Source organism: Necator americanus, chromosome IV, assembly GCF_031761385.1.
Source record: "Necator americanus strain Aroian chromosome IV, whole genome shotgun sequence".
NCBI classification, from domain to species: Eukaryota; Metazoa; Nematoda; class Chromadorea; order Rhabditida; family Ancylostomatidae; genus Necator; species Necator americanus.
Genome location: NC_087374.1, coordinates 6,278,617 through 6,293,066, shown reverse-complemented (window position 1 = coordinate 6,293,066; position 14,450 = coordinate 6,278,617). Strand labels below are relative to the sequence as shown.

The 14,450-nt window shown below is 39.7% G+C and overlaps 2 protein-coding genes across 4 annotated transcripts; both read right to left on the bottom strand.

The window, feature by feature from the left end:
- Positions 1-3,021: 3,021 nt before the first annotated feature.
- Positions 3,022-3,741, bottom strand: RB195_000502 (uncharacterized protein; the record flags this gene model as incomplete). Of its 2 annotated transcripts, none has more annotated exons than XM_064196889.1 (3): positions 3,022-3,099; positions 3,390-3,520; positions 3,597-3,741. In XM_064196889.1, 3 exons carry the CDS (start codon positions 3,739-3,741, stop codon positions 3,022-3,024), a joined length of 354 nt encoding a protein of 117 aa, XP_064052770.1. The 2 variants fall into 2 exon arrangements, with proteins under 2 accessions (XP_064052770.1, XP_064052771.1); XM_064196890.1 differs by having other exon boundaries at positions 3,597-3,699.
- Positions 3,742-8,224: 4,483 nt separating this feature from the next.
- RB195_000501 (uncharacterized protein) lies at positions 8,225-14,272 on the bottom strand (the record flags this gene model as incomplete). 2 transcript variants are annotated; one of them, XM_064196888.1, is made up of 15 exons in its annotated part: positions 8,225-8,311; positions 8,373-8,384; positions 8,455-8,507; positions 9,013-9,034; positions 9,488-9,554; positions 9,631-9,788; positions 9,868-9,964; positions 10,020-10,141; positions 10,202-10,342; positions 11,519-11,596; positions 11,651-11,719; positions 11,777-11,891; positions 11,986-12,058; positions 13,983-14,145; positions 14,234-14,272. In XM_064196888.1, 15 exons carry the CDS (start codon positions 14,270-14,272, stop codon positions 8,225-8,227), a joined length of 1,296 nt encoding a protein of 431 aa, XP_064052768.1. The 2 variants fall into 2 exon arrangements, with proteins under 2 accessions (XP_064052768.1, XP_064052769.1); XM_064196887.1 differs by lacking the exons at positions 8,225-8,311; positions 8,373-8,384; positions 8,455-8,507; positions 9,013-9,034 and having other exon boundaries at positions 9,434-9,554.
- Positions 14,273-14,450: the final 178 nt, after the last annotated feature.

The window sequence follows — 14,450 nt, the reverse complement described above, 5'->3', positions numbered from 1 at the left end:
TGTCGAATAAAGCCTTCTTCAATCGCTTGTACTGTGACATTCAAAACGTAGGTTTTGTGAAGGCAAAACCGCTTTCGTGATACGTGATCTCGTTATGTTCGAGAACCTCTTGTAGACCCTATGGTCAGGTCCTACGAGGATTTTCGAGTATCTCCCGGAACACCTGCTCCTCTGCTTACAACAGCAATATTCTTTTCATAAGCCAACACTCCACAAAAGCTGACCGACTACAAGTTGTGAGAAGCAGTTTCCGCTGCAGTAAAAGAGCGTATGGTTTCTGGAAACCAGGAGGAAAGGAACGATGTTATGGTTTCATGACTCATATTTAAGTGGGCACTTTCATGTGGCACACCATTTTTGAGATATAGTAAGGTCAAAATGATATTAAGTTCGGTGCAATTGCAATCATTGCGTACGCGGCTGCTCTCGAAGTGGTGTGGCGAAGTGTAGGAGTTAGGATCGATTGAGGTCCCTTGATAGCACCATTCTTCGCTGCTGTTCGCGACGGTCCCACCTCGATTCCAACCGCTTTCTCCATCGCGCCGCTTTGAATTTGACTGCTTACGTCACTACATTGTGCTTCATTTCGTTTTGACCCGCAATTTTTGTAGTTTGGAAGTTCTTTTTTGCGACTCTCGTATTATATTCAGATTCAACAGAAAGCGAGAAATGTTGCGTAAATTTGAAAAAGGTGGTTCGCAAATGGCACTATTCATCGCACTTTGGTTTACAAAAATAGTGGCGTTGGAATGGAACGACTGAAAAAGAAGGAGCATGTATATTGTCGGTATCAAAATGGACATTAAAGGCAGCGTATCACGAGACTGACGTAATTGGGAAACATGTGGAAAAATACAGAGCGTGGGTATAGATTGCAAATATGGGCGCGGCTCCTCTCATTTTCCGTAATCTTCATGAAAAACGGCTTGAGAAACTGTGATTGTCCCCACAAGATACGTGAAAACGTTCCACCTTTGTGCACGTGTCGCGTCCACGAGCGAGCATTCGAAGACTGCGTGAATGAAGTCTCCTCACAAACGTATTCAAGAAAAATTTCAATAAATAAATTGCTGAGGGGACCGGGGCGTGGACCAGGGGACGCGTTCTAACGTGCGTCGTAGGAAAGCGGTTCTCACGGGTTTTTTCAGGACGGCCAAGGGCAATTGAGTGGGATAGCGCTTATACTCGTAAGCTACACCACAAGTTCCATATTTTCCCACAGGTTTCCCAACTATGTCAGTTTCCTAATACACGTTGACTTTAAGAATTGAGAACAGTTGGCGGAAGTGCTTTGCTTTAAGCATTTACGTTTTCAAACCTTAAGAGATGCAGAAAAATGTGGTGCCAAAAACTACTAGAAGTGGATCTAATATTTAAAAAAAAATCAAACAGCACTAATCAAACACAAACTGTGCTGGAAGATTACAAAAAAAAAGTTTTTGTAACCAGATCTATCCCTGAATGCTGTTTTCCCTTCATGTTTTCTCATTAGGACCGTCTAAATCGACAGCTGTACGTCGCAACCACGCAAAGTGTTCATTACACATTTTCTCAATCATTATTGTCAACAAGGAGCGTTAATAAGGAGTAGCTCAGCTGAATTCCGTGAAGTTTCATTCCCATGATTCCATAAAATGTTCAGAAATAAACACCACTACTGTTTCATATTCATGGCTACGGTAAGATAACAAACCCCTGGAACCAAACCTAAAACAAATTCTTGGGATTCGAAAGCAATTGTGTAAATTCCATGCAAGTTATGAAAATTATCAAAATATTTATCAATATTTGTTACACATTCACTGGGTTATGTGGCATTATGAACAAACATATCATGTTCTCATTGCTTCAAAGGAACAGAGAGATCACATTAAGTACAGGAAATTTACCCAGACGGATAACTACCAATGACAGCTCAACACGGCTTCGTTTCATCGAAAGTGGAATTAAGGTTGATGTGTTGCGTCTCATAAGTGCCTCCAACATAATCACTAGGAATATTTAGTCGAGAACGGACACATGTCTGAAAACACGACGATTTAACGACGAGAGAAGTAACATTCTCACCTTCAAGACATGATTCTTTCCCATTACCGTAGCAAAAAAGGGAACCGCATAATAACACAGTAGTTCTTTTTAGCTTAGATTAGTCGCGAGCGAGAAATATTGGAAATTATTGCAATAATAATTAAAATCGATTGCCTACACCCTCAACCATGAGCATTTAAAAGCAGCATACCAGGAATCTGTGGTGGTACGGATTCCAGGTGGAGTATTCGTATACGGCATAGTAGATTATGGAGAGGGGGAGAGGGGGGGGGTGATTCCGTCCATTTCTTCCTAATTGCCGTAGAAAACGGCCCGGAAGATGTGGAGCGTGCACATGCGCTCCAATCGAACTCCTTGTAGAAGATAGCACACCGGAACGCCTGAAGCCGTATTTTCCGTACAGTTTTTTTACTGCAATTTAGAAGAAGTGGACGGGATCACCCTTCTCTGCATAATCTGCGATACCGTATACGAATACTCCATCTGAAATCCCTACCACCTCAGATTTGTGGGGTAATGCCTTTAATCATTATATTACCTGGGTGGGGCGGGTATAGTAAGAGGTTCTGCTGTCTCTGCACTATCAATCGGACGTTCGAATCCGCTCTTGTGTCAACCTACCTTTTCGTCCCTCAGTGATCAAAGAATTGAGACCAGCTTTGTCCGGAGGAAAAAAAAACACTGAATTGACAACACATCGGCTAGCCTCCGCAAATCATTGTATAGGACAGAAACGCGTTCAAAAAACTCAAACGATTCTGAATTGAAGTGAACGTGGTAGCGCACTCCAAGCGATCAACGCCAGACAATTCATCCTTTATTCTTTATCCTGAGCAGAACCGCCGTGAATTGCGGACAGCGGGAGCTTCTTCCCTTAACTGCCTCTTATCTGGATCCGAAATGAAAGAAGCAAAGATTTCATACATCAGTTTGAGCCCAATATTCACAACTATTACTCAACAATTATAACTATTATTCTATTTCAACTGTCGTCTTCTCTATACGTTGAGCATCGTCTTTTGTGACGGGGATGTTTAGCAACACTGCTTCCTGAATAAGGGATCTACTTTATTGGCAGTGTATATACTGAGGCTACCGATGGCTACTGATGCTCTGCGAGCGTTTGAGCGTTGTTCCGACTATTTTTTTCGTGTGTTATGTCGGTTGTACATGACAAAACTACCGTAGCAAGAACACTAGATAAAATTAATCATATTATTAATTAATATTACTTAATATTTCGAGAAAATCAGAGCTTAACAAGAGCTTAAAGAGCGGCGTTAAAGGGGAATATACATTCCCAATTCTTTCAATTCTCAATTTCAAAGTTCGAGACTCACTCCATTGCATGAATGCTGTAGAATGAGATACGGTGACATTGTGAGCATCTCATCTTCGGTGGCAAATATGGAGATGTTTCGAGGTGGATGTGTTACGTTGAAGTACATCTCTCCAAGCATATCGTCGTTTACTGGAATCAAGGAATCATAATGAGAAAAAGGTGCAGGTGAAGGTGGGATCTATGTAGCTCAGTGGTTCCAACTCACGTATATCCTTATCCCATACTTGGATTTTTAGATCGTCCAGGTAGTCGTCATCCGCACATGTGATCACACCAATCACAATTGTGACATTCTGTAGCTTAGCCATAACGGCCGAAATGATGGCAAAAAATGCGAGTAGCCTGCTCATTTATCGATCGCTAAATCCTGAAGCACTTGTTCTACATTTGGTGAAAAAAAAATTTATTTCGATACGTTTCTCTGGAAATGAACTGCGAAAGAGGAACTGTTCGCATGAGTGATGTCCTTGAACTATTTTTGCCCACAAGACCTCAATAATCATAGTGTATGTAGCTGTAGGAGACCAATTGTGATACGAATAAGAGAAAATGAGTGAAGGAATTGTGATTGCAAATTAGAGTCCCCGTTCCCACAGCAACTCAAACTCAAATCAGCGTTGCCTCGGTGAATTTGAAACAAACAAACAACAGAGAAGTTATTATATATATATTTTTTTTTATTTTTTTTTTTTTTTTTTTTTTTTTTTTTTTTTTTTTTTTAATATATTTTTTTTTTTATTTATATATATAATATATATTTTTTTTATATATATATATTATATAATTAAAAATATATATATATATATATATATATATATATATATATATATATATATATATGTTTTTTCGAGCAAAATTAGAAATTTTTTTACGAGTAAAATTGAACGCCACTAGGACGTTCTTCTGAAAATCTTCTTAGACTTTCTATAGTTCGCTTCAAGTAAGAACTGAAGCGAACTCGGCAAACCATCTGAGGTTTGCCTGTTAGCTGCGTTGAGAGGTTTTTTGCACTGATTTGATACAACTCTTTGGTAATATGTGTTTTTTCACCTGAAGTGCTTAAAATCAGCGGAATTTGGGATCTTTGCGCATTTAGATTACGGTAAATGTAGTGCACACGAGTGGGAGAGAGACCGTGCTCAATTTTCTCTGCAAAGATTGAAGGTGTAATTCCACTTTCTATTCATTTCATTGGATTATGTCTTCAACAAAATGTTTTCTCCATATTGATTGCTTTCGAGGAACTTCCAGTTCGGATATGGAAGCATTAGGGGTGGTGCGATAATTCGAAGGACGTTTGGGGCATAGTTTTCCAAAATTTAAATTTATAGCTTGTAACTTCACTCCTTCCCCTACAAATCCAGAAAAATGTGTGCATTGTAGCCTTGCGTGTTTTCAACAATCTCATCAACAACTCGTTATTACGTTCATAGAGCAGTTATTACGTTCAACGTCGGGAACTGTCCATCCTCACTTAATAGAACTCAAATAAACAGCAGAAGCTGCTCCACTCACGCAGTCGCGAATTCGGTGCAGATTCTCCGATTCTCGTCTTTCATCCGTAACATGATGCTTCGTAGCGAGAAAAGACATCAATTTAAGGAGATATAGTGAATCATCGACATACCGAAGTTTGTCGGCGTATTTGTTCGACGTACATCGAGAAAAGAACCCATAAAAGTACGTAACCAGCGATTTTCTGGATTTTTCCTCGGGAGGATCGAACGTGATTTGTCTCATACTCATTCAGAGACCACAACACCGAAGATCTCATCCGATACGCTGGTTCTAACGTCGGCTCAAAAACCAACCAGACCAAATAACATTGAGGGTTTTATGCTAATATAACATGCCCTGAATGGGGCTTCAAAACGAAAGGATCTTGAATTTTAGATAGTCACTTATACAGGTCGTTGCTGCCATTATATATTAGGTTGATTTGCAAAAAGTGGCTATTTTTCAATTCGAATTTGCGCTAAGAAAAAAAAAGAGTTTAACCCTATGTAACACGTTGTTTGAAAAAACACTACCTTTTCTACAAGATAGTATTCCGTTTTTTTCTGTGCAGCTTTAATTTTCGTCAATTTTTATACATTATATATATATCTTATATTTTATTATTTTTCATACTTCATATTTTATTCTTTTATATTTAATAGCTCTGTAAAAATGCCATGAATACCACATTTAATTATGCAGCTGATTTCACGATTGGACTATCTTATTCGAGGAAGAAGCTGACAACATGACAACATGGAAGAAAAAACCTTTACAAAAAAAAATGAAAGTTATTTAGATGTTCACTGTAAATGTATTGTAAATTACCTCCACGTCAGGACTTGGACTTTTCTTTCAATCACAAATGAACTTCCTGATTTTTAGCGCTCTTTATATCCATGTAATATTTTTTTCTGTGAGGGTTAATGTACGGAGAGTGTTTGGAAGGAATTTGAATGCCCTCTTCTAGTTACCTGTTGTTATTGTTTACGCATACAATGATTTTCCCAAACAAGGGATTTTTATTATCGCTACGCAGATAGAACTTCGGTTATTTTTTTTTGTTCAGTTTGAAAATGGGGAATTAAAAAATACACTAATGCCACGTGATGCTTTGGGAATTTAGACCAGCTAATAGTGGTGCGGCCATGGCTCAAAAAATATCCAGTATGTTTGGTGAAAGAGTGTAAACTGATCGGGCGGTTAGAGATTCGTTTCTCAAATTCCGTTCTGGAGGTGTGAACTTGTAAGACGAAAGAAATGGAAGAAATAAACTATGAAATGAAATCAAAAGTAGAAAAACGACTGTGTCAGTAATAACTATGCGGGGATACTTCTTGAGTAACTTTGGAAAATATGACAATCAACAAGGAACAATGATGTCGCTATGACCACCGAGAGCAGGAAGTTTTTCAGCGTTTTTCTTGCCACAGCGATTACACACGAGACGTGACCATATCATAACCTCTTCCATATCCTTATTTGTTTCATTTACTATTTACCTCATCGAGCCTCATAACTTTGTCGATCACATACTTTCTTGATGTCCCCATTGTTTGTTAATTATTGGTGTACGACAGTGAACTCGTAATTCCTGACTTTCCCTTTCCATATTTACTTGCTAATCTTCATACGCGACCAACTTTCAGCTGAAATATTATTCAAAATGGTTCCGATGAATTGTTACCAGACCTGTCTGGGAGGATTAAAACACCGACTTGATGATCCGCTGGCCCCAAGTCACTGTATAGGGCAACACGTGTCTAAGATCAAAACGATTACGAATTGCAGTGAAACGCGTTCCCGCATCCCAAGTGGATTGATACGCCAGTGAGTTTATTCCTTTTTTTGTTTTCTTAGTGTTAATGGGGCTAGGACACCTGCACTCTGTTCCAACTAAGTTCATACATCTGTCTAACGTGTTATGAGGTGGAATTATGTTACTATTTCACGGTGTTATTCATCAATGCGGACATCCACTAGATTTGGCGTCTAGGGCCTTTCCTAGTAATGTTCGTGCATTCGTTCGTTCGTGAATTTTTGTGGTTTTTTCCAATTTTTTTTGTGGAGATTTGACGTGTTCATTTTTCCTTTGTCCAAGTTTCTGCTCAAAGATGCTGAAAGCTGGACATGAAAACGCTCGCAGTAGTTAGTGAAACGAATATTCCTTAAATGTTAAGGGTCCTTGTCCAAATGTTTTGTTGTCAGCGACTGGAAGCTCAGGCCTCGTAGCATCACAAGTAAACTTCCACTCCACTTCTTTCTTTTTTAGATATTGCATAATTGTAGGCTAAAAAAAATGAAACGTAGACAAAGAGCAAAGGAAGCTCTCCCATGTTCGTTTGAACAACTCAGACCCATTTCCATCGTAATCTCGACAAGTTTTTTTTCTCCATATTTTTCCTTTCAGCGTACTATATCACATGCATAAATAAAGCGAAAAATGGAGAGCAATATTCAAGGGATGTGTCCCCGCTGCAATTACATTACGAACTAAGTAGGTTCGGTCACATATTATCTTCGATATTGGTTTGAAACATCAACACACTCCAACACTCTGGGAATCGATCGATAAACCTTGATATTTCAGCAACTTTAATGCCATTCTATGGATTTAACGGTGGATACGATTGGTTCGAAACGGCCTGAAGCTAACTGCTGTTGCGTAGACGGCTGCGCTCAAAGCGGCGCGATGAAGGTAGCGGTCCCAATCGAGTTGGGACCCTTGCACTCTGTCTGCAGAGATGAGCGATCTCAGCGATAGTCCCAATCCAATCCGAACCGCTAACCTTATCGCGCCGCTTCGAGCGGCCGCCTACGCAATAGCACCAACCATCAGTTTATTTAGTCCTACTGGCAAGTCAATTTAGTTTCGACCCGACTATATGGAGTCAGAAATAATTTGACTTGCACATCCTCTCTCCTCGAACCCTCATCAATCAAATCTCCTCTTTAACATTTCGCGTATAATGTTGCTGGACATAGTCGGAGCAAAACGACCTGGAGCCTGCTGCAGTTGCGTAAGCGGCTGCGCTCGAAACAGAGCGCAGTGGTTAGAATCCAGAGGACCCTTACGCCTTCGGAACTGCAACTGCTTCATGTCGTTTAGACCATACTATGGTAAAGGCAGAACAGCCTTCATAACGTGGAAGACCTATGAATAAATGTTATACTTCTCCTACAACTTCTAGAGTAATATCTTCATCAAAAAAAAAAATCCTCAACATTACCATGAGTCTTTTTCAGTTTTTAAAAAATTCATTTCACAAACCAACTGATGTGCGATTAGCGCCAAAACAACAACAACCATAACTCGCAGTTAAAACCACAAATGATTCACAGCACAAAAACAACAAGATGGATCTCTCCATATAAGCACGGTACAAATAAGAACAAATTACAAAGACCGTAAACACTTGTTTGCTAAAAGTGAAAGGAAACTACAAAATAACATTCACGCTTTTTTTTCTCGAGAAAACCTAACCTGCTGAGGCAGCTTGATGGGGCTGCGTTCATACCCCCTATTCCCGTACACAGCATCGAAATCCAGCGCGACTAAAACCTACCTGGTGCCCTTTCAACGCTTCTGTGAGGGCTACGGCGATCACACAACCCAAAACTGAAATTATGACCCATTCCTGATACGCAGAGACATATGTTTACTGGGCGTGCTAAACAGCCTCAGAAATAGAAGTTCCTAAGACACTACAACGACTACTGGGAACAAAAAAGGCTAACAAAGAGGGAGCAGAGAGGCTGAAGGGGGGAAAATAATGTGGGGTTCTAATTGAAAATTCAGATAATCAATGAATCCCCGATGTAATTTCACCCCTCTGCATCCAAATCTCTATGCTTTACGAACTCCATCTTGAAGCCTAAAAAGATGCATCCGAGAACCCGCTCCGGTTCGCCGTTGACAGAAGCAAATGCTAACAAAGTCGAGTCAAAACGACATGAAACCTGGCAGGTAACCCTTATTCATCTCCGTTAGTAACCATTTGTGGATCACACACATTTCAACGGAAAGAATAGATTAAGAAAAGGAGGAACTTCTCCGAAAAAAAAAAACCTGCAAAATGCTAGGGAAGCTGCCACAAACTAACTAAGGACCCTACTTCACTCACTCTCTACTCCGGATTTTCTGATCTATATTTTTCGAAGACTCCCTTTTGAGTATTTCATATGTTCAGCAGTTCTTCATAGAGCACTTTCAATCTCGAAGTTTTTCGGTCAGTGCTCACCCTGGAAATTTTGGAAATTCGCGACTATTACCACATCTACGCTGAACACTAAAGAGCAGAATTCAGAGTACAAGATATTTAGTATTAAAGAGCATAAAGGCAAAAAGGTCCCCCCTACCATAACTATCAAACACAACAACACTTCTAAACCGTTGGAATTATCAGCAGCTGATGAAAATTCCCAAAGTAGAAATAAGCCGGTCAATATCTTAAAAAAAGACGTATAACAGAGATCAACAAGGAAGGTGATAAAAACACTATATAAAAGTTCTCCTACGCAATATTTTCACAGAACTTCCCAGATTTAATAGGGCTCTCCACTCTTCCGCTCCTTCTTCTTTTCTTTTTTCTCTTTTACTTTCACAGAGTTGTTCTTCCCATCGTCTTTCTTATCTTTCGTTTTCTCTGGTTTTCCACCTTCAGGTCTGAAAAGCATCTTATGTGCTACTGTCACCTATTCATGCAAATGAGTCACGTAAATGAATAATTCGAGAAGCTCACCTCAAATCAACGTTTTTTACAACGATTTTGCCGTCTTCTCCTCCCGTAACCAAAAGACGGTTGTTGTAGGCAGCACTGCGCACAATATCAGTGTGACCTTTCCATTCCATGACTACCTCCGTGTTCTTCCCATCCTTGGAAACTGTTCGAACATATAGCTAAAAAAAAACAGTTGTGCAGGAAGTACAACTCCTCGAAAAGGGGTAGAAAGTATGATTAAGAAGTAGGGACACTAACAGTTCCTTCAGCGTCACATTCAAGAAGCGCTACTGGACGCTCATCAACACCTCCTTTTAGAGCATCCACCAGAAAGCGACCTTCAATTCCGTCTCGCCTAAGCATCTCACATTTAATGATGAACTTCAAAGACAAATACAAAAAGAACCGACTTGAATAGATAATCAATATCATCGGGCGCATTTGGGACGAAGACTGAACACCTATTGTCGTCAGTACAAGCGTATATAAGTCGTTTCGACAAGCAACCAGCGCGATTAATTGAAGACCCAACCTAAACACAAAATTCTATGAAATACACCATTGAATCTGCTTAAGGAGAGAACATGCTCACTGAACAAGTGCTTTGTAGTGCTTGATCTTCCTTCGCATACGAAGCATTGAAAATATTAAGCAATCCGTCCGAACCACCCGAAATCAAATGTTGACCATCTCTCATAAAAGCAAGTGTATTGATGGAGTCTGAGTGCGATTCCTAAGTAAATAATTCTTTGAAATGAGGTTCACGTAGAAATAGCCAACTAAGCTTCTGATTCCTCCAGGTTGGGAAATTGGAACCAGACATGTCTGGGAGACTAAAAACACAAAGTTAACATATCGACTCATCTCGCAAGTCATTCGCATCCACATATGGACAGATCAACACGATGCATTTCGCTTTTTACTTTATGTTCACCGCATTAAAGAAAACGAAACTTTATTTATGATGGAAAGTGTTTCCCTTTTCTCAAAATTACTGAAAATATGCAAAGCTGAAGTAATTATACAATCCGCGCAACCTATCTCTATAAATCTAAGAACTGCTTATGAATGTCTGCTCATGAGAACCTTTTTCTACCTAAATGTTTGTGCTTGGTACTACATATGCGAACCGTTGAAAAATAATTCGCTCATTTTGAATTCAAAAATGTGCAAACAAATAAGAACATCGTTATAGTATTTTATGCTATCTGAAAAAATCTCTTCCTTTAAAATCAAATGCATCATGCCTTTCTAGAATAGTTGATTTTTGCGTTCTACTTTTTCTACTTTAAGTGGAATATCTATTGAATATCTGCTCATGAGAACCTTTTTCTATCTAAATGTTTGTGCTTGGTACTACATATGCGAACCGTTGAAAAAAATATAGTGGACACAACAGAAAAATCCCAATATTATTTCTTTTTTGCATTTAATCTAGAGGTCGAGACCATCGAAACTGATAGTAAGATATGCGCTGTGCGGAGAGGGCATTAACTACAATAAGTATGAAAAAGCTACTGAACAATGGAAGGAATTCGCAAACAACAACGAAGTGGATACTATTTATTATATTGAATGTTTTTATGTTCAAATGAAAGGAAAGAATACTCTTGTATTATTATGCTTCAATCCGTATGTACCATTTTACTAAAAATGGTTTTTTTTTTTGGAAAAAAGATTTCACAGTGAGAAAAACTGTTTGTGCGGGTGATCCCTGCTCATGGTTAGTTTCGCTATTAATGTACTCTCTATGGAATAAGTGCTACAGTTTCAATTTAGTGTACAGAGCACGACATAGACATTAATCGGCACTCATATGAATGAGAGTTTGACGTTTCTTCGAAAACACAAATGAACCGGATAAATGCATAGAATACAGCATGCTCCCGAAAATGCTCTAGATTCATACCTTAATGGTCAAAACAGGATCAGTGCATTTCCTGAGGTCAAACACAGAAATAGCATGATGAATTTGACTCGAATCAACCTGCAACAATCAAAAAAAGTGAATTGAAAAGGAGATTGCATTCAGGCGACATACTTCTGTATCGACTTCCATCTCCTCATCATCATCATCGTCATCTTCATCATCACCACTTGCCTCATTATTCTACAACAGATGAAAACTATGAAAATAGCCCGCTATCACTAAGCTGAAGAAAAGCACCTTGGATTTTTTCTTATCTTCACTATCTAGGAGAAAACTAGAACTTCCCAACGCAATATAATGATCAGAACAGGCCGAACAAACAACCTGATGATTTTCCATTATCGGGTTAACCCTAAATAAACGATTTGAGAGCATTGCCAACCCAGAACCTTAGTAAACAACACTTGAATACGTTTAAAACTGTTATGGTAGAAAAACTTGAAGACCTGGATTTCTTTTTCGATCCTGCTCTGATATCGAACAGATGGATGCCAAAAGAGTCGTCGACAGCACGTAAAACTGGAACATATGCATTTTGCATTGTCAAGATTCAGCAAAGTGGTTTATAATTTAGGCACCCATCTATTCACTCATTCAGTTGGTTTCCTTACATTATCTAATTACTTAAACCATTCGATTCAGCGCGGCTGCACTCAAATGGGTGCGGTATAGCCAGCGATCGAGGTGACATCACCGCTAGCTCTGCAGTACGAGTGAAGTTAGCAATGAACAAACATCGACTACAACCGCTGGCTCCACCGCGTCGATTCGAGTGCAGCCGCTAACGCAGCTGGATTGGGTCTCAGACAAGTCTTTCTAATCCGACTGTAATCGGTAACACTAGGCATGAACAGGTAAAGTGGAGATGTGCAAGTTTGTACTGTACTAAAGTGCTAATGTCTAGAGTGATTCAAATACATCAAAGAATAGGAGTCTTCCTTGCAGAGATGTGTTAGTTCGAATTTGAAAACGAAAGAAACACAGTAAAACTGTCCCCTGCCATGCTCCAATCAATTTCATATCTGTTTTCACTACATCTAACACCTCGCCTATGGTTCAACACCTCTCAACATCAACCAAAGGTGTCATCTTTTCCGAATCAATAAATTTGTAATCTGAGAGAATAACACAGACTTATTACAGCGGTTGACCTATCCAAGTCACTGTATAAGCCGCATACACAACCATAGACCTCTACGATTCTGAATTCAAATTCAGGGCGTCGTTGAATGCAATTTGATATCGAATGTCGAAAAAGAGGAGCACTGTATGACAGCCAGTCATTCACAGAAATCAGCAGCAGCGCCACAGATGTGGTACTCCACAAGGATCATAGGTTAGATTTATAAGTTTTTGGGAAAGCTATGGTGTACTATGCTGGGTATGCAGAAACTTGAGATACTAATTGGGTAAGTGTCGTAGCTTGACGAGCAGTGGGAACATCCTAAACTCATAAAACCATCTTTTCAAATATTTATGTCACGTTAGAATGAAATGACGTGTGACGCAGTTGCGTAAGCGGTTGCGCTCGAAGTGTTGCGGTCGGTAGGTGGCTGCGACCGCAAGAAATGAATGTCTCGCCTCAATCGCAACCACCAGCGCAACCGCTTACGCAACTACACCAGGCTTCAGGTGATTTTGATCCGAGTATACCACGACCTCCGTTCGGACTTCTCAACGACGGGAAAACAAACTCCTATGATACATCCACATCATTCGAAGAACAAACTCGAAAAAGTGGATGAGTCTCAGGATAAAATATTTCAATGCATTTGAATTGGATCGGATACTAAAGAATGGAGTGCAGTCAAAAAAAATGTTACCACTATACTCCGAAAAAGAACACAGAAAAGAGAGTATTGCGGTAAAAATTCTATCCTAGAGTAGACGAACGTTCAACCGCACAAACCATAAAATGGGGAAAGTGAGGACTATAATGGGTTTTTCGGAGACGGTTCGAAAAGTTTCCAAAGAGGTCTCTGGAAACTCTTCTCGAAGATGGACCTTGCAGTAGAAAGGTTAGATGGATAGTAGGAAGGATTAACTACGAGAACCTACATGGAGCAGATATACCGTAATCAGGATAAAGGATAAGGTGCAGGCTCATCAGTCTATATGATGATTCGCTCACGCGTTCGACTTCAATCCAGAATAGTCTGAGTATACGTTTTCTCATGTAACGAAATGTGCAGTTGAAGTGAGATATACGAACGCGTTTGCAGCCTCACGATGACTTGCAGGGGCATGGGTCGGTGTGCCAAGTAGGTTTCCTTTTTTTCGAGACAAATCTGGTACCAATTTATCGACCTCGAAAAGGTGAAAAGCTTGGCTGGGGTTATGGAGGTCTTGAACCATGCAGTTGCCGCGGAACCTCTTACCGGTATCGAGCGCTACATCCGCCCGCCATGGACAGTAATGATAAGGACTACCTACATAAACCCACCAGCGCTTCCGGTAAGATCGAAATGTATTCCAACAACTCTCTTCGCAACATCCAAAGTTTGCTTTGATTTTTTCGCTTCTATGTCTACAAGGTGAATGAAGTCATTGCTGAGCGTTGCTGCTACTGCATCTCTTCCTCCAAATGATAACTGATTCACATATACCTACAACACATTTATGTACAGTTTGTGTTTTGTTAGTTTGTTTTTATGTATTGAATGATTTACTAGTCCGACTTGAAATAAATAATACCTCTGGACGACTTAGTTGGATAACCACTGGCTCGTCCATAGGAAAACCTATCTAACCTGAAGAATAAATAGATTATTCGTGGTGTGAGATCTATGCTTACGGTGGAATTATAGGTTATAAAAGCCAGAAGGAAGTGCAAAAACATAAAATCTGAGTAGATGTGAGCAAGTACCTCACAATCCCTATAGAAAGAGTGCCGCTGTTTCCGGCAGCTCTT